General features: G+C 39.8%; 1 protein-coding gene across 14 annotated transcripts in view; it reads left to right on the forward strand.

Moving 5' to 3' along the window:
• The window catches only part of kif1aa (kinesin family member 1Aa), a 48,667-nt gene extending 25,844 nt beyond the window's left edge, over positions 1 to 22,823 (forward strand). For 2 of the 14 annotated variants that reach the window (XM_084722531.1, XM_084722537.1), the window contains 24 exons: positions 2,313 to 2,633; positions 5,775 to 5,893; positions 5,994 to 6,100; positions 6,190 to 6,325; positions 7,266 to 7,428; positions 7,886 to 7,976; positions 8,069 to 8,187; positions 8,297 to 8,352; positions 10,088 to 10,196; positions 10,333 to 10,399; positions 10,847 to 10,931; positions 11,035 to 11,140; positions 13,237 to 13,263; positions 15,621 to 15,735; positions 15,854 to 15,987; positions 16,075 to 16,136; positions 16,219 to 16,364; positions 18,062 to 18,250; positions 18,737 to 18,808; positions 18,929 to 19,050; positions 19,208 to 19,351; positions 19,979 to 20,171; positions 20,274 to 20,392; positions 21,018 to 22,823. In XM_084722531.1, the coding sequence (XP_084578657.1) occupies positions 2,313 to 2,633; positions 5,775 to 5,893; positions 5,994 to 6,100; positions 6,190 to 6,325; positions 7,266 to 7,428; positions 7,886 to 7,976; positions 8,069 to 8,187; positions 8,297 to 8,352; positions 10,088 to 10,196; positions 10,333 to 10,399; positions 10,847 to 10,931; positions 11,035 to 11,140; positions 13,237 to 13,263; positions 15,621 to 15,735; positions 15,854 to 15,987; positions 16,075 to 16,136; positions 16,219 to 16,364; positions 18,062 to 18,250; positions 18,737 to 18,808; positions 18,929 to 19,050; positions 19,208 to 19,351; positions 19,979 to 20,171; positions 20,274 to 20,392; positions 21,018 to 21,060 (2,845 nt within the window). In that variant the 3' untranslated portion in view covers positions 21,061 to 22,823. Of the gene's footprint in view, positions 1 to 2,312; positions 2,634 to 5,774; positions 5,894 to 5,993; positions 6,101 to 6,189; positions 6,326 to 7,265; positions 7,429 to 7,885; positions 7,977 to 8,068; positions 8,188 to 8,296; positions 8,353 to 8,470; positions 8,687 to 10,087; positions 10,197 to 10,332; positions 10,400 to 10,846; positions 10,932 to 11,034; positions 11,141 to 13,236; positions 13,264 to 15,134; positions 15,159 to 15,620; positions 15,736 to 15,853; positions 15,988 to 16,074; positions 16,137 to 16,218; positions 16,365 to 18,061; positions 18,251 to 18,736; positions 18,809 to 18,928; positions 19,051 to 19,207; positions 19,352 to 19,978; positions 20,172 to 20,273; positions 20,393 to 21,017 lie in introns of all 14 variants that reach the window. The other 12 variants (XM_084722541.1, XM_084722544.1, XM_084722542.1 and 9 more) reach the window with 10 other exon arrangements.
• Positions 22,824 to 24,287: the final 1,464 nt, after the last annotated feature.

A 24,287-nucleotide genomic window follows, 5' to 3' on the forward strand; every position in this document is an offset into this window, starting at 1 on the left:
CTAAAATTATACTATAAATTTATTCTTCAAGCAAAGGTAAACAAACAGACATAGTTATTCTGACTCTACTGCTTCATCGTGGTCGAAAGAAGATTTTAAAAAGACATAAATATAGTTTATTCCTACAATATTTTTATTGAGGTTTTAACAGCATGAAATACAGCCATTTACATTCAGAGTGTGCCATCAATTTGCTGCTTTAACACAGAACGAAAGAACAAAAATAGGGCTGTAACCAAAAATTACTTTCTTTGTCCATCAATCCTGTTGATCGTCTTCCTGATCATTAATCCGCTGATCGGTCCACAAAATGCCAGAAGATACTATTTTTGATTTGAAAAAATGTTCTTTATTTACCCTTTCTCATAAAAAAATCATGACCTAAGCATGTGCAAAAACTTGGCATGAATTGTTTGAACTGCAAAACAAAGAGTTCAGTAGCAATCCTTTTATAAAATTAAATAAAATAATTAACCATGAAACATCACAGTAAATATGGTCAGTCTGGTATGGTATTGAAACATTTGATATATTGTTACATCCCCACTACAACTCCAATTCCAAAAAAAGTTTGGACGTTGTCTAAAACATTAATAAAAACAGAATGTAATGATTTGCAAATACTTTTCAACTTATATTCAATGGAACACAGTACAAAGACAAGATATTTAATATTCAAATGGATAAACATCATTGTTTTTTGTAAACATCAGAATCTGAATTTGATGTCTGCAATATGCTCTGAAAAAGAGGCAGGGCAACAAAAACTGGAAAAGTTGTGGAGAAATATTCCACAGGTAAACAGTTTAAGTGGTAACAGGTGACAGAATTATAATTTAGTATTTAAAGGGTATTCTTGAAAGGCTCAGTAGTTCACAAGGATGGATGAGATGAGGTTCAGCATGTTGTGGAAAACTGTGTGCAAATAGTTCAGCAGGTTAAGACCAATGTTTCTCAACACAAAACTGTTGGAATTTAGGGATTTTACCATCTACAATCTATAATATCATTAAAAGATTCAGAGAATCTGGAGAAATCTCTGCACACAGAGGACGAGGCCAAAAACCAGCATCAAATGAGTGTGACCTTTGCAGTGCTGCATTAAAAACTGCATCAAAACCCACATTATTGTATAAAGGATACTACATGGGCTTGGGAACAGTAAACACATTTTGTTGCTGCATCTACAAATGCAAGTTGAGACTGCACCATGCAAAGCGAAAGCCCCATCAACAACATCCAGAAACCGACTTCTGTGTTTGTGAAGGCCCCATTAATGCTGAAAGGTTCATACAGGTTTTAGAGCAACACATTCAGGAAGACAATCTCAAGCCACAGTCTGCACATGTTACAACTGGTGGTTTCATAGTGAAAGAGTTAAAGCTGGTCTGCCTGCCGTCCAGACCCGCCTACCATTGACCGTGGTGCATTATTAAAACGCAAAATACGACAACAGAGACCTTGGACTGTTGAGCACCTGAAGTCATATATCAAGAAAGAATAAGATAGACTTTCAGTTTCAAAACTTAAACGATTAGTGTCCTCACTTCCCAAATGCTTACTGAATATTAAAGAAGAGAAAAGGTGATGTATCACGTTGGTAAACTTCCACCCGTCCCAAGTTTTTGTGAACATGTTGCCGGCATCGAATTCAGAATGAGTATATATTTGCTAATCACTGCATTCTGTTTTTATTTATGTTTTACACAACATTAACAACTTACAATATTGATAACATTATACTCATCTTAATAAGTCTTTTATAAATCAGTTTTCAATTTTAGCAGCCTAAACCTAACATAGTTTGTAAGTAATTATGTGTGGTACGATACAATAAGATGTCATTGATCCCCGGGGCCAAAATTCACATTTTCCGCCAGCATAAAGACAGGCTATGAGGTAAGAAAATAGTTTAAGAAATATTTTAATTAATAAGATGAAGAAATACATGAACATATAAATAATAAAATAACCCAACATCACCAGAGACTTACCATGATGGCTTCCTCTGATGCCGAGAAGTGACTGGTCTTTTTTCTGTGGGTGTAAATCATCATTTTTATTGTCTGGCATACTTAATCATTGTAAATACACTCTCAGCAACTGTCCCGCACACTCCCATCTGTCCTCTGTGTCTCCACTGTACATGTATGCTGTCCACTAAAACAGACAGTTCCTGCAGATTTTGGTGGAGGCAGGTTTTCTCCTGTAGTCCATATGCTGCTCTACTTCAGACCCTCTTGTTTGAACAAGAAGTGTGTACTTTCTATCTAACTGTACTAACCCAGTTCCCATGTCTCTGGCTGCACCAGAAACCCCATTTTCAACACATGCATGAGTGAGCGCATGAGTGACCCCACCCCATCCCCGACCCTCTCCACCTCTGAAATTACTGAGCTGGCTGACCCGCAGCGGGAGGGTCGAGGGGAGGAGGAGGAGTTGGAGGAATTGGAGGACCTGGACGATGATATCTTTTTGGACGACCCGTGCTTGGAGCTCGGGGGAGAGGATGATGATGATGATGATGATGATGATGATGATGATGATGATGATGAGGGAGAGCTCTGCCGAGGCTCCAGCGAAGGCCAGGATCCCTTTTACGACCGCTCACCATTATTCAGTGTAGTGGGAAGGTTGGTGAGGTTTCGGGAGCATGCTGGTGGAGGAAACTAGCTCTTTCACGCTGAGACGCAGGGTCCGTTTCCCTTGATAGACATCAGCATAGATTGAAGTGACATTTTTGAAAATGCAAAACGTAATACTGATACAGTACAAGAGTATGTTCTCACAAAATTCTCACCCTTTTGTGGACTGGGTGTGCTTGATACATTAAATATCTGCATATATAATGTATAAAAATTAAGTTTCTGCAACATGTGATGTGAGTGGAGAATAGCCTGCTGCATTTACCATTGAAGTGTCTAGTTGGGATTAGTTAGATATAGTTGTAACATTAAAGAGTAACTTCAAGTATTGAGTGAGACTGCTGTAGCTGTTAGCCACAAAATGGGCTGCAAGGTAATGGGGCATCTGACCCTTCCTAAGTCCCGCCCCTTTTTGCTCTGTGCTCCAGTAGCAGTTGAGCAAACTTGGTAGCTTGGTCAAATTTATCCTTCTCCTGTAAAAGTGACAAATAGGCCAGCACAAGCTATCTAGCTAGTTATCTAATGTGCTACAAGTTCACCAGTCACCAAAACAGGAACAGAAAAAGATTTTTAACCAGTGAAAGGATGCATAAAATGGTACACTTCTGATTGGTTCTAAATCTGTTCACACCAGGAATGAACCGCTCCTCTTGACAGCAGTCGGAGTCCACCGTTTCAAAGCAGACCAGAGGGCAGCTGTTTGGTCTGCACTAGTTTGAGTTTGATGTTCATACCAACCCAAACAAACCACACCAAGGGGGTTATTGCCTCAAGGTTCCAAATCATCATGGTTTGTCTTTCCACTGTCCACAGTCACCAGTCATCATCTAACACACTTCTCACATCTAATTCAGTGAATTAAGGGTCTATTTTGACCAAACCAGAGTTAGTGATTGTTGGAACAGTGGAAAGACAAATCAAGAGTGTTTTGGTACATTTGATTTTGTTTCTGTCTAGTTTGAATTAAGTGTGTTTTTCAGTGACAAAATAACTTTGTTTCTGTAAATGGAGTTTATAAATCATCTGTTTCTGGATTAACAAAAATGTCTATCTCTGTAGCGATCCTTTCCATAATGTTGTCAGACACCTAAAATAATGTTCTGAGTCTGTCAGTGGCAAAAAAAGCACTCTTACTCTTACTTTGACGTTCTGCACTTGCCTGTAGGGATTACATTGCAGCCCATTTCACCAGCTGTCAGTTGCAGTGGTCTTGCTCAATATTGGACCAGTGTTGAAAATTGTTATTTCCATTAATCATGTTGGCACAAAATCATGGGAAAGTAGTAGAAAAATTCCGGAGTTACCCTTTAACATGGAGATGGAACATTTCAGTTGGGTTGCTTGTGGAGATTTAAAGATAGGTTACCTATAGTCTGTGATGGTAGGAGTTTCATTCATTCCATCTTCTTAAGCACTTCCTGCTTGCTTAGTCCACCAAGTCAAACTAGCCACTTTAGTTTCTATTCCCTGTCTCAGTTGTCACTTTCACTGTGTCTCATGTTTGAGACACAAATGTTCTCAAATGTCAAACCACTGCACAGATTTTTTTTCATGAACATGATACTGAGTGGACACTGGAGTAGACATTTCTGGGCTTCAAGGTTTATCTTTTGCTTTCTATCTTTAATCTCATCCAATTTGACTGTTGCTTGATTGTCTTTGTTTTGCAATTTTTTTTCACACTAATTTAGAATTAAATGCTTCTCCTGCATTTTACACTTCTATTTATAAAACAAATCCTTCAGCCCAGGGTGGGTCAGTTCATACCCCCTTGTTTCCATGGAAATCCAAGCAAAGTTGATGCTCAACGGCTGCTTGAGGTGTGTGTCTCACTTATGTGTGGCTAAATGCAAAGTAGCAGCTTTTAAAGAAGACCCTTCACTATCCAAAGCACTGACATGTCTCATGGAGTATATTCAGGTCTGATTTGCATAACACAGGAACCCACAGTGAAATGTTCTCACCATGCTGTGAAACCTGAATAAGTACGGAAGAGTCTGGAAATTATTCATATGAAATAGAAAAGTGGTGTTCAAGGAAGACTCAAAATCTCAAGATGAAAGAGCTGGTTTCTACTGCAGCTGTCTCTTTTAGGCATGCCAGAGCACAAGTCTTTTCATTTTGACCTTTTTTGTCGATTTTTTATTAGTGCCCCTCCTTCGCACAAATTACCACTTCAACCCAGGAGGTGCACTTTGATTTCTGATGTCATTCGTTGTTTTTGGTGTAGCATACAATATATCAAGCTGTTGGCAGTTTTTTTTTATTCAAGCTGAGCCATGTGCCGTATGATGATTTCTGTTCCATTTGCTTTTGATTCCTTTGAGTCGAGAGGTTGAAAGCATTTTTGTTCACCCTTTTTTGTCCTGAGCATGCCTTCTTTGCACCTCACCAATCTTGTCATAAGCCTCTCCCTTTTTACACTCTCCACCCTTAAATGTCTACCCCTATTGTGGTCCTTGACTGCACGATCAAGAATTTAGCTAAAACCTAGAGATTTAGAAAAAATAGAAGATAAACATTTGTAATGCAGTTTTCCCCACATGTATACACTCAGAAGTTAGTCTTTGTCACTACTCCTGAAGTAAATCTAATGAAATTACAAAGTGCCTCTAGCACTCATTTTGGCTCTGTATATTTGATAAGTAGTGCAATGTTTTCATATTGAGGCACATTAACAATGCAGTAGCATATAATCATTAAGCAATGCAAAAAACTTTATTTCAGGAATAAAACTCATCAGGAAAACATCTGCAGTCCAGCTTAGTAGTGAGCTGGCTTCATGTATTTTGAAATCATTTAAGGAATTCACAGTTGACCCTTACACACATGCTCCTTAGCCTCACCAAACTTTTACCAGGACAATACAAACGTTAAGGAACCCTGCATGTGACCCATAATTGTCCTGATAATGTCATTAGTTATAGATGGTGAGGAAAAGCCCCTACAAAGCGATAGTAAAGGGCAGCCATGGCCATCGCAAGAGCAGTCCCAGCTTCTGTTTGGTTGCTTTGCAGCTCTGTGTTCTGTTGTCCAGTCCAGTGACATTTTATCAAGTGTTAACTGTCTCCTTAGCTCGCTTGTTTTTAATTTTTGTCATTTCTGTCTCTCTTTCTGGTTCTTATTCAGGGCTTTTGTTTATCTGAGTAACCTGCTGTACCCGGTTCCTCTCGTCCACCGCGTGGCCATCGTCAGCGAGAAGGGAGAAGTGAAGGGCTTCCTCCGAGTAGCTGTGCAGGCCATATCAGGTAAGGCTTGGACCCTCAGCCTCACCCTTGCTGATAAAAAGGGCATGAAGGGATTTGAAAGGGCAGGCTGTGTGTGACTTCTTGAGGGAGTGAAGTGAAGGTGCTTTGTGTTTCCCTCCAGCTGATGAGGAAGCTCCAGACTACGGCTCAGGAGTGCGGCAGTCAGGGACTGCCAAAATCTCTTTTGAGGATCAGCAATATGAAAAGGTAGAGAGAATAGCTACACATAGTAGATACAGGATTCACCTGTATACACTTAGCTGCTAACCAGTCTGTTTTGCCCCTTGCCTTTGCAGTTCCAGTCCGAGACCTGCTCTGTTGGACTGTCCCGTACAGGGATTTCCCAGGAGGAGCTTCGTATTGTGGAAGGGGAGGGGCAGAATGCAGAAATGGGACCATCAGCTGATGAGGTCAACAACAACACATGTGCGGGTAATCATTATTTTATGAGTGAATGGATAGCCTAGATGTTTGGTGTGTTTGGGTGTGTGTGTGTGTGTAGTGTTCCACTTGGCCCAACAGAAGTCTGCGTAAGAGACTCACAAAGGAATTAGCTCTGCTCACACTGGTCTGTAACAAGAAGCACATGATATTTGGCCCAAATCAGACCTAGTCAGTGCCCCAAATCTTAGCCAAATGGTCACCATCCATGTTTTATGGTGGCAGAAAACAATCAGGCATACTGACCATCAGCTAGACTCCACTGGCTACTAGGATTTATGGGTGTCACAATTTCAATATTAAACCGAAAATCAACAATGGAAATCAGAATTGCAATTCTTACAGCATTTTTTCGTTCTCTCGATCCCTGCCTATTTCGACGGGTCCGGCACATGTCTGAAGAAAACAAAGCATAGCTTACTGGTAACCTGCAGCTGCACTTTTCATTGCCCAAGTTGGAGATGTATCCACTGTGGGATGAACCCAGTAGCTCACTCAGTGTTTCCGCTGGTAACATTTATCTGTGGTAAGTGGTTTCTCAAACAACTGTGCTGTGAAGAACGCTGGAGGATGGTGCAGTAACATTGCATGAACAGGGAGCTTTTTACTTTTTCTTCTTTGACAACAAACACAATGCATGGCCATTCGATAACTGTTATTATATGCTTATCTAACCACATTATGACTGACTGAAGTTACTTAGCTGCTCCATATATCTTGAAGCACTTTCCTGTGACTGCTGCAAAATGCTGGCACTGGGAATTTTTAAAGAAGCATTTGAAAGGGTTGGGGAAAAAAAAGTTTAAATTGAAAGTTGAATTGAATCAAACCCTTAAAATCAAAAGTCAAATCAAGTCATAGTTTTGGAGAATTGTGATACCCCTACATGGAATGCAAGCTTTAACCTGTGTCTGATTTGCTTTCCTCACAGCTGGTGCAGATGAGCTGGAGAATCCATTGAAGTCCAGTCTGGATGGCTCGCTGGACACAACTATGGAGCACCTGAGGATTGGTAATATCTTCACCTTCAGGGTGACGGTCCTGCAAGCCTCCAGCATCTCTGCAGAATATGCTGACATCTTCTGCCAGTTCAAGTAAGCAGTTCATCAAAATGTTTTCATCGTTTTATTCTCATGTACAGATGGATACCAAAACACAGTATTAAATTGTCCCCACGACTAGATTATTAAAAACCCGAGTATGGATAAGCCGTGATGTCATTGGTTCTTTTATTGGTACTTTTTACCGTTCTAGTGTAATTAATTATTATTTGTTATCAGTCTCTCATCCATCTCCTAGGCTTTACACAAGTACAGCATGCTAGCTTGGCTACTAGCGACTTGTCAAACTGTCTGTTTGTAGCTTAGTTCGCCACGTATCTTAAAATCTCACAAGTTGTTGTAAACCTAGCTGCTGGCTGAGACAAAGCAGCCCCTCCTCCCTCTGCGAGCAGCGAACCACATCAGCTGCAGGTGGAGGAGGACAGAGGACAGGATGAAGTACTGATACTGACTGATATCTGTGTTCCTCATTCTTTCTCATTTATTTCAGTTTCATCCACCGCCATGATGAGGCCTTCTCCACTGAACCTCTGAAGAACACAGGCCGCGGCCCCCCTCTTGGCTTCTACCACGTACAGAACGTAAGAAATATCAGCCAGATTCTGTACAACATTGAATTGTGGCTGGTTTTGACAGGTTCTGTAGTTTAATATTTCTGTTTGTTTTTTTATAGATTGCTGTTGAAGTTACAAAATCCTTTGTTGACTACATTAAAACTCAGCCAATTGTGTTTGAAGTGTTTGGACACTACCAGAAACAGCCTTTTCTTCCACTTTGTAAAGACGTCATCAGGTACCTGTGTAAAGTCTGCTGATAGAGCTGATTTACTGCACAGACAAAGATATTATATTGTTGTGTTTTCGTGAAATGACACATGATGTGCTGTTCTTTCCACAACTAGTCCACTACGTCCCTGCAGAAGACAGTTCCCACGTGTTATGCCTCTCTCTAAACCAGGTAAACACCCTGCTTTGTCTGAATTCCACCATTTATCTATGTTGTTGTTGTTGTTGTCTTTGTACTGGTCTGTCTGCAAGTCATGTCATCTTAGCTTCATGTTGTTGGGTATGAGCAGTTGACTCTGACGCCTCGCCGGACCGGGAGAAATCGCTGGAGCTGATCCGATACCTGGTCCCAGATGTGTTCAATGGGGCACTGGTGGACTCATTGTCAGGCCACGCTCTGTCTGCCGCTGGCTTGGCTGCTTCCTTCCTTCTGGAAGCAAACGAGCGAGCTCAGCTGACAGCTCCGCCCACCTCTATCTGTTCAGTTATTAAAGCTCAGAAGCCGGGTTGGTTATTGATGCCAGATCCAAGAGAATCCTGTGACTGAAAGCCTTTTTATATCAAGTGTTTATCTTGGTCTGAATACTCTAAAGCCAAGTGACCATTCTGCCATATTACAATTAATTCATTAAGTACTATTTAAAAAATCACAGCATGTCACTTTTATGTAGAGATTCACACTGCTGTGACAACTAGCATCAATGATGCTGAATAATTGCTCAAATGGAAGTTCTTCCAGCTACTCAGTGGATGTTCTGTTTCTCGCCCTGTGATATGACCTTCCACCTTGTCACAGAAAGGAACAAAGGTTCTGCCACAGTTTTTTTTATTACAGGTCCTACTGATGACTGATTAGTAGAAGCTGTTATAGTTTTGAAAATGAAACTATTTGATGTAAAATGGATTTTCATGTATCAGGATTCAGTTGGATTGGTTCTCTGTGTGTTTACTGTTGACCTGCGTGGTGGATTCTCCTTGCAGTTCCCTCTTTAAGCTCTTCTTAAATGGGATGGGATGGGAACATAAACTATACTGTGCATTATACTGCATACGTATATATTACACAGATAAAAAAAGACACAGATAAAATACTTTGTTGATCTTAAGGGGGGACCTTGAAATGTTACAGCAGTACAACAAAAACTCCAAAGAGGTAGGAAACAGCTAAAGAACAATTTGAAATAATACATGCAATAAATAATACTTGAGGAAATGACATTTGAAAGCCATAACACATTACAGTTCTTAGGCCATAGTATATTGATAGCATACACATTGTCCAAATAGACAACTGTATATGTGCCAAGTATATAATACATTTTATAGTATAAAATATTGCGTATTACACTATTTCTGCTTGAGCTTGGGCCAAACCCCAGGGCTGCATGGGAATGCTTTTTCAAGCACACTGTCTCTTAACTCTGAACTCCTTTTTGGGAACTACCTTAAATTGTAGGAAGGCAGTCAACTCATAGTCAGACACTAGATTTACAATACAAGGAAGAAGCAATATGGATGATATTAAAGGAGAATACTGTTTAAGAAGTTTATGCATTTGATTCTACAAAGGGCTGTTTTGCAAAATGAGAACCCACAGTGCTAGTAAAAGTTCGTGGATACATATCTGAAATCTCAAATTGCGTAAGGAAACAAAGCATTTTCTAAGAAAATTCAGTGTTATTCTCCTTTAAAAGAGGACTGCAGAGTTGCTTATAAATCTGCTGAAGGAAAGGAGCTCCTTCTACAGGACTCAGTGGTTCCTCTCTTTCCCTGCATTTCTGATTTCCTTTCTTCTTCCCTTTCTCTTTCCTTTGTAGGGTTAGAGCAGCTCCCTGCTGTTAGCCACTAGTCTGCTCTCTGACTACCCTCAACCTGTCTTACACCCTTTATCTCCTTTTCCAACACAGTACCTGCCACCAAGCTGACAGCAATGACCCGCCCGCAAGCAGGACCCTGCCACAGCAAATATGATCTCATGGTATTCTTTGAGATTTGTGAGCTGGAGGCCAATGGAGAGTGAGTAACCAGTGTCAACCCTCACTAAACATCCAGTGCTGGATTTTCAAAGTCCTATTATTAAAGAATAAGTACAATCATGGTGAAAAACTTTGGACCATATCAGTGAAGCTTGTTTCCATCTTTGTCTTCCCAGCTACATCCCTGCAGTGGTGGACCACAGAGGAGGAATGCCTTGTCATGGCACATTCCTCCTGCACCAGGTATGTCAATCACACTACCAACGGATATAATAACTGGAATATTTTAAAGATACTGAACCATAACTAGAGCTGCAACATTTAGTTGAGTAATTGATTAGTTGTCAACTATTAAATTACTATTCTGACAATCTATTAATAGTTTGAGTCATTTTTTAAAGAACAAATTCTCTGAATTTAGCCTGTCAAATGTGAATATTTTCTGATTTTGTTACTCCTCTGTGACAGTAAACTGAATATCTTTGAGTTGTTAACAAAACAAGACATTTGGCTTGGGAAACAGTGATCAACATTTTCATTATTTTCTAACATTTTATGGACCAAACAGCTAATCAATTAATTGAAAAAACAATCAACAGATGAATCGATTATGAAAATAATTCTTAGTTGCAGCCCTAATAATCATACCTCTTTTTCATTCCTTTCTGTCTGTTTTCTTCACCACCACAGGGCCTGCAGAGGAGAATCACTGTAACCATTGTTCACGAGTCGGGAGGTGACATGGAATGGAAGGACATCCGTGAGCTTGTTGTAGGTAAGTCTGGTTTTCAGGCTTTCTTACCCTGAAACCCAAACATTGCACAGTGATATTGCCTTGTGTATGGGCTGTTTTAACTGAGGCACTTGTGCCCTCCTAGGACGTCTCCGCAACACCCCTGAAGCTGATGAGACCATCATCGACCCAAATATTCTCTCTCTTAACATCTTGTCTGCTGGGTATGTCAGGCCCATGCAAGATGACCGGTACGTACCATTGTTGACATTTGATGAAAATGCTTTACTTTGCAACAGCCAGATCTTTGCAAAGGAAGCATAAAAGAGCTGTCCATCTTTTGTAAGCTTCATTAGATTTTGAATTTATATGGTACAGCATGGAAATCTATATTAGAAATGTCTAGTGGCCACTTTGTTTCTGATTTTTATGTTAACTTCTCACTTTTATTACTACTGTGGCAGCTCCTGCACTGGAACATGGCACACGGGCAAATGCATGGCATAGAAAACTTCGTGTACACATATTTGCACATCAATACAAAGAAAAAGCATGGCAGAAGACACTCAGCTTGAATGTTATAACAAACCTCAGAGAGTTCTTTTGTTATCTTTATTATTATATGCATGAGTACAGTTTCGTCTTTCTAATTTCAGGAGGCCACACATAAAAAAATACAGCCCCTTTCCACACCTACATGGGTATCTTTAAAGAGTAGCTTTCCCTGGGAGATTGTTTAGGTTATAAAACACAGTTTTTAAAAATACCTGTGTATGTGTGGACTAGTTACCAGAGTGACCATTAGCAAAGTGAATGAAATTCCCCTTGAGTAGCTTTTTAAACCTAGATCTGCTATATAAGTAGTTATGAAGTCACTTGTCCATGCTGGCTGTGCGACCCTCCCTGTTAATCTGTGCTTTTTGTTGTTTGTACGTTGCACCGTACATGTTGCATCTCACCTTGTTTATCACCTCACCTCTAACCCGTCTCATCTCTCAACGATGATTACATCTACTAACTCCAACGTTGACGCTAATTAATTTTTACTAAACACTGATTTTACTATATGTCATGGCTGAATTAACATTTCACTTAAATTAACAATTAAAATGTATGTCTTTCTAACTTTTGTAGTAGTTTGTGTCACAACAAGTAGTGTAAAATCACAAACAAACCTTAAACTGTATCTGCATTTAGACTCAATATGATGTGATACATATGACATTTCATCATCACTTTATTGAATCCTTTGATTTACACTTTACATTTAAGAATCACAAATTGTATTTAATGATGAAAAAGGTCTCTGTTTAGCATGTACTGGCCTATGTAATGTCTTATTTGAAGCCATGAAAATGGTGTTTCTGGGGGTATGATTACAGCCTAGTTAGTAGAGGAGCAGGGAAAAAGTGCAGAAAACATCCCGACAGACTGATGTCACTGCCAATATCATACTAGAATTTACATCATAAAAATCACCATAGGACAAAATAGATAAAGTAGCTCTGTGTGACTGAATAAGTTCTCAAGTATTGGTCTCAAATACTTAAACTGTGGTTTGTAAAGTTTTATGCTGTTCTCTGGCCAGCCAGTAGAGGGTAGTAGGTTTCTTTTAAGACTCTTGGTCCTATAATGAGAACTTGTGCTTTGGCATCTGCTGATATATTATGTGGGTATCATGTTTATTTAAGAAAGTCAGTAATTACTGGCATAAAAACACTCCTCAGTGCTTTGTCCTTTAACATCCAAAATAACTTACCATTAGTGCCACCACTGTATGGTGGCATAATAACTCTGAAATGGGAGCAGATTTCATACAGTATGTCTTAACAGTGTATTTACAATTAATTGTATGGACATATATCAGTGTAAATTAGACCAAAATTAATTTATTATCCAAGTTAAAGTTATGAAAACTGTGAAGTATTTTTTGTCATCTAACTTATGATTTTTGTGACCCTCTGTTTTTGGCTCATCGCTTAATCTCTCTGCTTTCCCAATCACTCTCCAAAAAGCCTAACAATACCAGCAACGCCATCACCCATACCTGGGTTTAATGAGTTTTAATCTAAAGCAACCAAACGCTCCACGCAGCACTGTCCAGTGCCCCTGCTCGACCAGCCTGTCTTTGACCGTGGTGCTGCACCCCTGTGGTTCTCAGCCCTCAATGTTTGTCCTGTTGTGGCCTCGGTGGCAAGAATTGGGCTTAAGGGCTCAGCACCAGGTCAGGCTGTGGTCCAGCGTGGTCTCTGCTCAGTCTTGCAGAGACTAACATCAAAGTATATATGGATGCTAACATTTTTCTCCCTCCAGTCCACTAACGGAATGTTGTTTTTTGCTTTTGCAGACAGTTTCTTGATTCGGACATGCCTAGGTATATTATTTTGCCTCTCTTCTCATGCTCTTAAGTTACAAAAACACATCTTTCACCTCTCTAACAACCTCTACACCCTGTCATTCCCACTTGGCCTCCAGTGATTTTGTTACCCTCTCTCCTACTCTGCCATCACTGTCAGCAATTCATCTGTGCCTCTTTGTTTTCTTCCCCTCATGAGAAGTGAGGGATGTGGTTCTGCATGTCCCCAGTTCTCTTGCTGCGCTGGGTGTGTTTGAGCTGTTATCAGGCTGCGGTTCATGATGGACAGGGTCTGCATGGCTCGCTTTGCTTTGCGTCGACTGTCCTTGACTGTGTCTCTGCTGGAGGTGTCGTGGGGCCAGTATCACACTCTGTTTCCACTTCAGTAGCTGCTGCAGGAATTATCCTATAGGGCTGATATTAGAAAGTGTATCAATATTTGGCCATGGTGCCAACATTTTAAATAAAGGTCTCTTTACTCTGATTACACTGGTTGACCTGAAAGATTTCAGTATGAGTAAGAGGTATTAGTGCAACTTGCCAGCAGGGGGTGGTAGTGATCCATTATTACAACAGTTAATTTGAAGCAAAAAAGGCAAAGAGATCCTGTCCTTACCAAGAATTTTCATAAAAAGCTGAATGTTCTGCTTTACTCTATCTACTCTGTTTATTAATTTCATATTGTTGATCTCTGCAGTGAAGCAATGTTTTGAATCCATGAACATGTTATTGTTAGTTACCTCTAATCCCAAGAGACAGAGGGCCACTTCCCATCACAGCAACAGAACATTAACAGGAACACTATTACTCAAGTGCTGTAATATGGATCACATCATTTACAGTACCCGCTTTGGCACCATATTCAAATGCAGCTATTAAAATGTAATCCAGTGAACCATTACCTCACCAGTAGCACTTTGCCCAAAATTGCTGCAATGTTGTGAATATTTTTAAATCTTTCTTGTACCTCAAGTGAAACTCTGCCAAACACCAGAAACAAACGGCTCCTCACATGTTACGCCAGCAGCATGACTTCAATTCTGGCTGCTGCATTTTTAGGAGGTAGTAAAACACAAGAGAAGCACATGTTGGTGTAGTGCAAAGAGGAAATTGCTTCCTTGTAGTGTGAGCGAACAGTTTTCTACTACTGGGAAAGAAGTGTGAGTCTGTCATGTGTGTGAGTGTGTGTGTTAATGCACTTGCTAATTACTTAAAAAACAGGCCATCTCTACGCTGAATCCCCTTTATTCACACACAGCAGATTTAGTGAGCTCTCTTTACTACAGAGTCAGCTCAGTCGGTTGCTGTTTACTTTCTTTTGGGCGACACATTGTTCCATTTCCCACAAGGTCACATCAGTCCAAGGCCAGTGAGCCCAACATCTGAACCTCATGAAGAGTCCATTCAGCCTGTTTTTATGGCTTACAGAAACATTAGTCTCCTTTTACAATTCTTGCTTGGATTATCTTTTTTTTTAATTTAAGGCTGTACCGGGATGCAGGCCAGAGGAATAACTGGTTTCAGTGTATGATTATTTCCCCTCTGGGGAAATTGGGAAAAATCGTGTACATTAACGTATGGAGTGAATCAGAGGCGTAACAGAAAGCAGTATTGTTTTGCTTGAGGGATGGCCATATGGTGTGATTTGACCTTTCCAATGGTAGAGCAGGATGAGAGATTGCATCAAGTTGATCAGCGCCTTCCACAAGATTTCTCAACAGCAGTCTCTTATGGGTGAGCTGTACTGTACTATCCATGGCAGTGTTTATAAAATGAGATAACAGTGTGACAATAAGGACAAACACCATCCCAGCCACACAAGCGCACAACCACAACATACTTCCTGACTCTCACTTTCTATTCTTTTGCTGATTTCTTCTTTCTCACAGCATTTCCTTGGGACTTGACCATAGGTATTTCACTGCCCTGTCCCTCATCTCGTCTGGCTGTCTCTCATCTTCCCTTCCTTTTTCTGTACTAATAGTCATCTTTATGTGTTGCTTTGTATAAAGCAGATCATCAACCCAGTTAGCCTGTTGCATGCAAAAAGATATCATTAGCACTTTTATTGTACTGAAATTTTGATGAATACTGACTACAATTTTTAAATACTCTATAATGCCAGTAGTAAATTAAATATGTATTTTACAAATCATGTTATCATGTTATCAAATCAAATTTTTAATCCACATCTTTCTGTCAGTGAAGTATTTTTTGATTATGAAGTATGATTTTTATGGTAACATCTCTGTTGTTAGGTTGATAGACTTTTGCATAGGTTTAGCTCTGGCTGTTAATTTGTTGTTCAGGTAGAAGGACATAAATTTTGACTGCTGACTCATTTTCTTGACATGTTCTCACTTGGATCACCTCAGGACTTTCTACCGCTTCGAGGCAGCTTGGGATAGCTCTATGCACAACTCACTGTTACTAAACCGAGTCACACCATATGGGGAGAAGATCTACATGACCCTCTCTGCCTACTTAGAGGTACAGTACAGTGCCTGCATTCATGAGAGACAGAAATAGCTCTCACAGTATCAGAGGTGATGTGTGAATTACTCCAGAGGATTAGTGTCAGAAATCCCTCCTCTTTCATCAATTGCAGATGGAAAACTGCACCCAGCCTGCAGTCATAACCAAAGATATCTGCATGGTGTTTTACTCCCGAGACACAAAGCTCTCAGCCTCCCGCTCAATCCGAAACCTTTTTGGTACTGGAAGCCTGAGAGCAGCAGATGGGTGAGTCCCAAACATCAAACTATGAAAAATTTCATGCAGCTCCTGCATTCTCTCTGTCAATAAGGATCTGTGTTTTTCATTTTCTAGAAACCGTGTAACTGGAGTTTATGAGGTCAGCCTGTGCAACTTAGCAGATGCAGGAAGCCCAGGTGAGAGTCAAGATGAAATGACTGTTTTGCATCCAGTTCACCTCTGCAACATTTCTAATCCTGCACCTGCACCCACCCTCAGGTATGCAGAGGAGACGCAGGCGGGTGCTGGACACCTCAGTGGCCTACGTCCGTGGGGAGGAGAACCTGGCTGGGTGGAGGCCCCGTAGTGACAGCCTCATTCTGGATCACCAGTGGGAGCTGGAAAAACTCAGCCTCCTTCAAGATGTTAGTGAGATTAGTAACTTGTCTTTTATGGCATAAGATTATAAGAGATTATTAACACCTGAAGACAGATGCTAGGAGCCCTCATTTATTGAACCCACATGTGCCTAAACACGTCGTCTATTTAAGATACACTGTCTTGAAACATCTCAGTTAATGAAGATGTGGCCCTCGGTCAACCTTGTTAGTAGTCTAACAACAACAAGTGTCTGAGCATACTGTATGAAAGCCTCTGCTTTCTCAGGAATTGCTCATAGGAAATTTCTTCAAACTTGGTTCACGCGTCCATGTGGACTTCAGGATGAAGTGATTAGATTTTGGTGATCAAAGGTCAAGATCATGCTGACCTCACGAAAAACACATTTTTGGCCATATCTCATGAATGCATACACTAATTATGACAAAATTATGCACAGATATCTAATAGGATAAAATTATGAGATGATGATATTTTATATACAAAAGGTCAAATGTCAACTTCATTGTGACATCATAATGTTCTGCTCTACATTTTTTGTCCTTTTGTACTGTAGTAATTACAGCATGTTTCTTACTTGAAATTATTTTGCCATAAAACATATACTTAACACCTTTCATTAAATAAGTCACAAGTCAGTATATTCACAAATCTACACTGGTTGCATCAGGCAGTTGTAGTGACATTGCAGTAAGTGCTTCACCATCTGTTGCCTGGTGGAAATCTGAACTCTACTGAGTACACTCCTCTAGTTGTAATTGTGCTACTGCATCTCGGCTTTATGTTGTAATGTTTCTTATTTCAAACAACAGGTCTAAATAACTTACATAAGATGTTTCTTAAAGCTCAACAGGGAATATAAAATTACCCCTAGTTTTCCTGAACTCAAATTTGAGACAAGGCAAGAACTTCAAGACTCAAGGGGTTTAAGGGTTCAAGAATTAATTTACAGGTTGTATAACAAAAATTTACATTAGTAGTTCAATTAATGGTACACATACACCAACAACACAGAGCACAATAAAAACAACAAAAACACAAAAGCTATTAATTTAATGGAATCAGGGGGATGAATCTCACAACCTGTGGAGAGAAGCTTCTCTGAAGTCTGATAGTATGCCAGTAGGTCCTTTTTTATCTCGTCAGACAGCAGCAGGCAGTACCTGGGGTGGGTATTGTCTTTTAGTATCTTTTGCACTTCAGCTCAGTTGTGATTTAACTGCAGAAAACAAAAAAAAGTAATGTAGCCAGTTTGAAAGTTTCCCCAGTTCCACAAATAAATAATATTGGATATTATGACCATAGCCACGGTAAGAGACATGGCTGAACTGACTGTTAGGGAGTGGAGGGAGAATAAGAGAGGATCCAGGACAGATCCTTGAGGAACTCCACAGAACACAGGAGCACAATCAGATAGTTTGTCAGCAATGGATACAAATAAGTTACGGTTATAAAAATAGGAAGAAAATCAGTCAAGCGTTATACAGTATCATATTTCCTGAACCCATTTGCTCTGACTATCTAATAAAATAATATGATTTATGGTGTTGAAAGCAGTAGGGAGAGCCGTCTCCGCTGGGCGTCTGATGGAAACCAGACTGGAATTTGTCAAATAAATTGTTTTTCTCCACTATTTCAAAAAACTTGCCTGCAGACAACTTTCTCTAAGTTTAAACAAGGCTCTTTTGTCAATGACTTTGATGCTCTTTCCCGGTTCTGTAAGGTGGAGAAGACCAAACATTACCTTCTGCTGAGGGAGAAACTGGAGTCTACTTTGCTCATGGGCCAGGAGTCCCTGCTGTCCTGTGTCACAGAGGAGCTGAGTGAGTCTCCTCAGCCCCCTGAAGTTGACCAGGAGGTCAGCTCCAGCTCTGAAATCACCACTGAGAGGCAGAAGGAGCTCGCTGCCAAGGTCAGCCATCAAACTCAGTGAACGCTGAATTTCTGGTTTGATTTAAATGGCATCATGCGGGTTGGCAACCCCAGTGAATCAGTGTGTAGGAATATTATGTAGAAACTAGATTCAAAAAACAAAAACATCTATATACAGTGCAGTAACATCTGGAGTCATTTTATAAGAGAGTTATTTGTCCACCTAAAAAAAGACAAATTGGACGTGATGTCACATAAGGGAGAGCTGCCAAGCTATAGGTCAGGTTTAACAATAATAAATATAGATCCTTTAAGTGCACTCTGTATTTTGTTGCCAGAGAAGATTCTGTGCTGTTCTATGATCTCTGTCATGTAAAGTATGTGCTGACATGTACCTCAGTGTATATGCACTAATGTCAAGTTGAAATATAGTGCTTACATTTCTATGATATTACAGATCTGATTTTACTCATCTTGTATCTAACCTTAGAAGACATTTTAAGCTCTCTGTCCTTCTTACACACAGTGTTTGCGGCTGCTCACTCACTCCTTCAACCGAGAATACAGCCATGTGTGTATCAGCGCCAGTGAAAGCAAGGTAGTGCTCAAATGCTCAAATTTAACCCTACATGTGACAAAAAAAATAAGATTAGTGTTGGTCAGTTGGTCAGTCCCTCACAGTTGAATGAGCATGCGTCTGTGTGATTGTCTGTCACAGATCTCAGAGATGTCAGTCACAACGCTAAGAGACTCTGCTTCAATCTCTGCTCTCAACACAATCACACCCTCCTCAACATGTCCTTCACTGGTTGAGGGTTGCTATGTCAACGCTGAACTCAGGTAAGTCCTAAGACGTACTTGGTTATTGTTACGTATCGATTGTCATCCTCGGTAGCCATGGTAGCTTTTGTTGTGTGTGGAAAAGTACTGCTTCACATAAGGTGTAGGCAGCTACTTTGTCTCTGGGACTCATAGACCTCTTGTTTCTGTACTGCAGACCCCCTACGCCTCGCTCTCGTGCCGTCAGCCCCAGTCCTGACACACCGCAGGACGCAGAGGCCAAAAAGCCCGTCAATGGAGCCTCTGAAACCAAACCTCGGATCCGCAAATTTGTCCCTGATATCCAGGAGATTAGAGTCAGGTAAGTCTCCTGCAGTAAATCTAAAACTTCATTAACAGGATAAACCCCTTAAGCCGAACCATCTAGTTTCCAAGGGGGTCCTTAACACAAATATACAGAACATACAGTACATAATGTGAAACACACATAAGCAGACATAAGCTCCCCCAGGCCTAGCCACTCCCACAACAACTGATTCCCCTTATTATGCTAAAATACATTCAGAAAATGTACACATATCCATAAAAGGCCATAAACACGAATTTGCCTACACAATATAGATAAATTATTTTCATTTATATACTTAAATATATAATTAGAGACAAGAGCACTTTGTTTGAAGATTAGCAAAAAAATGCCCTAAAGATATGAAAGGTAATAGATCTAAGTGAACTGAGCAGGTTATGCCAGTCACATAGATCTTAAAATTTTAAGGTACGTTCCCCAGTTTCTTTAAAAATTCTAGGAACCAAGGAAAGGATACTCAGTGCCTCTTAGATTATACAATGACCTATATGGAATCAAAAAATGTTTAAGTGAGGGGGATGCTTCAAGAAAATGTATTTTAAACAAGCTACAACCAGGGAAAATGGATTTTGGGTTACTTTCTTGGTTTCACATATGATAATATAATATTTATTTTTACAGCCCCATCGTGTCAAAGAAGGGTTACATCCATTTCTTAGAGCCACACACCAATGGATGGGTGAAGCGGTATGTTGTTGTGCGGCGGCCATACGTCTACATCTACAACACAGAGAGAGACACTGTGGAGCGGGCTATCCTCAACCTCTCCTCTGCCCAGGTGGAGTACAGCGAAGACCAGCAGGCAATGCTGAAGGTTGGTGACTGACGAACGTCTCCAAAAGTTACTCTTTCCACTCTTCTATTAGTGAAAACTACAGGTATGGTATAAAAAGCTTTTTTTTGTCTCTTTCAACAGACCCCGAACACGTTTGCTGTGTGTACAGAACATCGTGGAATATTGCTGCAAGCCACTAACGACAAAGAGATGCACGACTGGCTGTATGCGTTTAATCCTCTCCTCGCTGGAACTATCAGGTAAAAAATACTTAAAATGAAGGAAGGTGGGGTTGTATGAGGTACTTATCCACAGTTAGTGTATTTCCTACAGTAGATGGTGGTCAGCACGCCTCCAGTTTGTTGTGGGCAGGGTCAGCAATAACTGCATTTTAGCCATCTAAAAAAATCAATATATATATTTAGAATACTTTCACTGGTTTACCTTGCTGTCCGACAGCCTTTTCCGATGGGAAACCGCTGTTATATCAGTCAAATACCGCTCTCTCCAAAGCAACCAGACTCCTGATGCAAAGACACTAATTTTGCATTGCAGAACATGGGAGTTGCTAGTCTCCCGCTGCCTTGATTGGGTAGTTTATTTGTATTATTGTGTGACTTTGGAGTTTGAAAAGGATTTGCCAAAGTCATACAATGACAAAAACAAACTAAGTGATGGAGGCAGTGATAGACCAGCAACTACCGTGTTAGCGTGACATAAAATTGCTGATTTTGCAGAGAGCAGTTTTGCTACTGACTCTGTCCACAGTAGTTCATTGCTTAGCTTTCTACACTGGTACTCCTGCTCCTTCTCCAACCTAAACACACAGTCATTACTTAGAAGATGCATTGTTAATATAAATACATTTTCTTTTCTGTCTGTCAGGTCAAAGCTGTCGAGAAGACGAGCTGGACAGATGAGGATGTGACTCATGAGAGAAGGATGGATGCAAAGACTAAGATGTACATAGATCCTTGTCCTTATCCCTCCCCTTGTGCTGAGCCCCACCCCACCCCCACCACAGTCACCAACAACCATCTTTCCCCTGTACGTTCTCAGTTTATCACTAGTGTCCTCAGCACCTAAAGCGCCCATTTTCGTGTCAGGCCTTTGCTGCGGTGTGAGTCTCGTAGTCTGAAGAACCTCTTCAAAAAGCTGTCACTGTACTGTACTGACGTTTATTCATAGCTGGACGAATGAAGAAAATGGAGGAAGTAGCAACAGTTTCTTATCTCAGATTACATACGTATGGTAATGTACTGTAGTTGTTGTCAGTGACACATCAAGCCTTATACATTTAGTCCTTAAAAAAATGCAGTGACATTTATTTTTACCTAAAGCTGCCATGTCAGTGAGGATCACATCGCTACATTTGCATCCGTAAACAGACACACATGCAGATTCTTCTCTACTCTACTCTACAGCTATATAAACAGTGTCTAAACTGGTTTGCATACAATGTACAGCTAGAAAATACAAGCTAAAAGAAAAAAAAAATGACAGTTGAGTGTAACTCTTTAGAATAATCCTCTTTTCTTTGTGGTCCATGAATCCTGACATCGAGTAATCTGCTTCCTATTCTTAAAACTTGTTGGAAACTTTAGCACACACAGCCTGGCAAAGGAATGGCATATCATCATAGACTTCATGTTCTTGTGGCATTTTGATCAATTCATGTCGTTTTAGCTACTTGTAGGAGCACCGAGGGTATCTACATTCACACAACAAGTAATCAAATAACATTACCATTAATCCTCTCAATTTAATCTCATTCTCTACCTGAATTTTATTTCTTTTAAAATGTGATATATTTAGATATTTAACAGCTTTATTATTTATTTCTGCATGTATTTATTTACAAAGACATTTATATTTCTAAAGTAGTAGTACCGTGCAATTTCTGCACACTGCACTTTTTAATATGAGTTCCTTAAATGTTTGAATAATACAACCTTGTCCCCTTGTAGTTAAAGAATTTAATAATAATTGGCTACTGTCTTTGTGCTGAAGATTACTTGAATAATCCCCTTTAAGATTAGGATAGTCATACCTGACCCAACTAACATTCATCTGAAAAAGCTGATATATTGTTAGGTAGAGAATATTAAGGTGGTCTGTCCATCCTCAGCTGCACAAAGCTACCTTGTTCAAGTGATCAAAAGTATAAAATGTTCCTCATAGTACAGAATAAGAAGCTGGTTTTCTGAATGATATGTATATTGATTAAATGTAGTGCCTATCTTTTCAATCATACTGTACAGTATGCCTCTGCACCAGTTGCTTTGAAACTACATCCTTCATGCTGCTATAAGACTGTCCTGGAAGTGTCTGCAGATCGTATCACATCACTTTCCTGCTTTCCATCATCATCACGTTCATACCCAGACAAAAAGGTATCATTTTTATGTTAATGTTACATGATATGGAAATCAACTGTCATATAGTACAGGATTTCCATAACACAGAGTATACTTCATGTTTAAACATTAAAAAAGCCCACTTTAATGTATTTAAAGATTGTCAAAAAGCATATGGCTGTATCTGTTTAACAGTCATGCTTTGAAAGTATCAAATGGGTGCTGTTGCGTTGAAAAGCTACTGTTTTGTTTTTATCCCTACGTCTGATCTTTAATGAAAATCTCAACTGTGCATTTTCTAGAACATTTCATTCAAACTGACCATGAATCTGAAACTGAAAATAGTGACAGATGCAGCTTGTGAGATGCTGTGTCAAGTTAGATTGATGAGTGTGCTTCAGGTCAGCCAGCCTAGACAGCATGCTCAGTGACAGAAGTGACATTTCACTTACATCATCTCAAAGCATTTAACTGTTACGCAAAAGAGCAAGAATATTTTTTTATCTATTTAATGGAACAGTATGTTTCAGCAGGGGATTAAATTGTGACAGTACCTTCGTATGTGTTTATTTTTGGTGCTGAGGTAATCCATACAGTTGTAGCTACCTTCAGATGAGGACTAAATTAATTAAACAACTATATGTTGCTTTTTTGAAAGTTGGTGCCTGAGGTAAATAAAATAATATTATTTCTGATAGCTAGAAGCGAGTGTAAATCTGCCACTTCCTCTTACCAAAACGAAGTCCTTTGCTACAATCATTTTAATGCTTTTAATCCATGTATCACTATACAGTACCATACTCTGCGACTATAAGCATATTTCTTGAGATTGGAAAGTATTCTCTGTGTTGTGGACATATTTCAGAGTGGTCCAATCAAACCTTTTTACAGTCTCACATGTGTGTACAACTGTCAGTATAGTTGTGGTTAATAAAACAGTCAAATATCTGTTAATATCTTTACTTTGTTGTTTAACAAGTTGGGTGATCAATTTTATGATCAAAGTCTATCACAGACTTTCTTGGCACAGACTGCAGTTGTATTTTATCCAGCTATAGCATCGTCATTGAGGGAATACCCTGCTGTACTGTACATTACACTGTCTCAAGCACTCATTTCTGTCTCATTTCCTTTAAAACCTGATTTTAAAGTGTGATCCCGGATTGCTCCTGTCTGATCTCTGTGTTGAGATTGTTTCTCCTGTTTTCTTTGGGCCTTTTAATGTGCGTCACATTTGAGCCAACCAATGTATTTATTGGTGCAGTCACACACACAAAAAATCACACTGAATGTACATTGATATTTGAAAATACTTATTCTGCAGGAGTGGTTGTGTTGACTTGTCTTCTGGATTCACTGTCTGGTTCCTTATTGATTGTAGTTAGGTTATTATCAGGGAACCAAATGGAGGTTGTGGGATATACCTGTAATAATCTGTCCACTGATATGTGGGGGAAGGTTGGTTCATTATGGCCCTGTTAGGCATTGCATCTTGCACGGAGTAATGCTGTAGGTTACTTTACTGTCACACTTTCACTCTTAATTCACCGTCATGCTCTGACAGCCTTCACAAAATCTACTTTTTCTAATCCCTCCCCTACCCTTTGAAAGAATATAATTTAATGCATTTTTGTGCTTCCACATCTAATCTCTCTCTTTTTTTTCTTTTTCTTTTTTTTGCACTATCAAATTGCACCGGTACATTTCTTTCTTTCTTTTTTTTCTTCTTCAAATTATTTTGCATTGTATATAAACATGATTGCTGTGAACAGTGTATTATAAAGTTGCACCCATTTAC

Source organism: Lutjanus erythropterus, chromosome 7, assembly GCF_056507025.1.
Source record: "Lutjanus erythropterus isolate fLutEry1 chromosome 7, fLutEry1.hap2, whole genome shotgun sequence".
In the NCBI taxonomy this organism is placed as follows: domain Eukaryota; kingdom Metazoa; phylum Chordata; class Actinopteri; order Lutjaniformes; family Lutjanidae; genus Lutjanus; species Lutjanus erythropterus.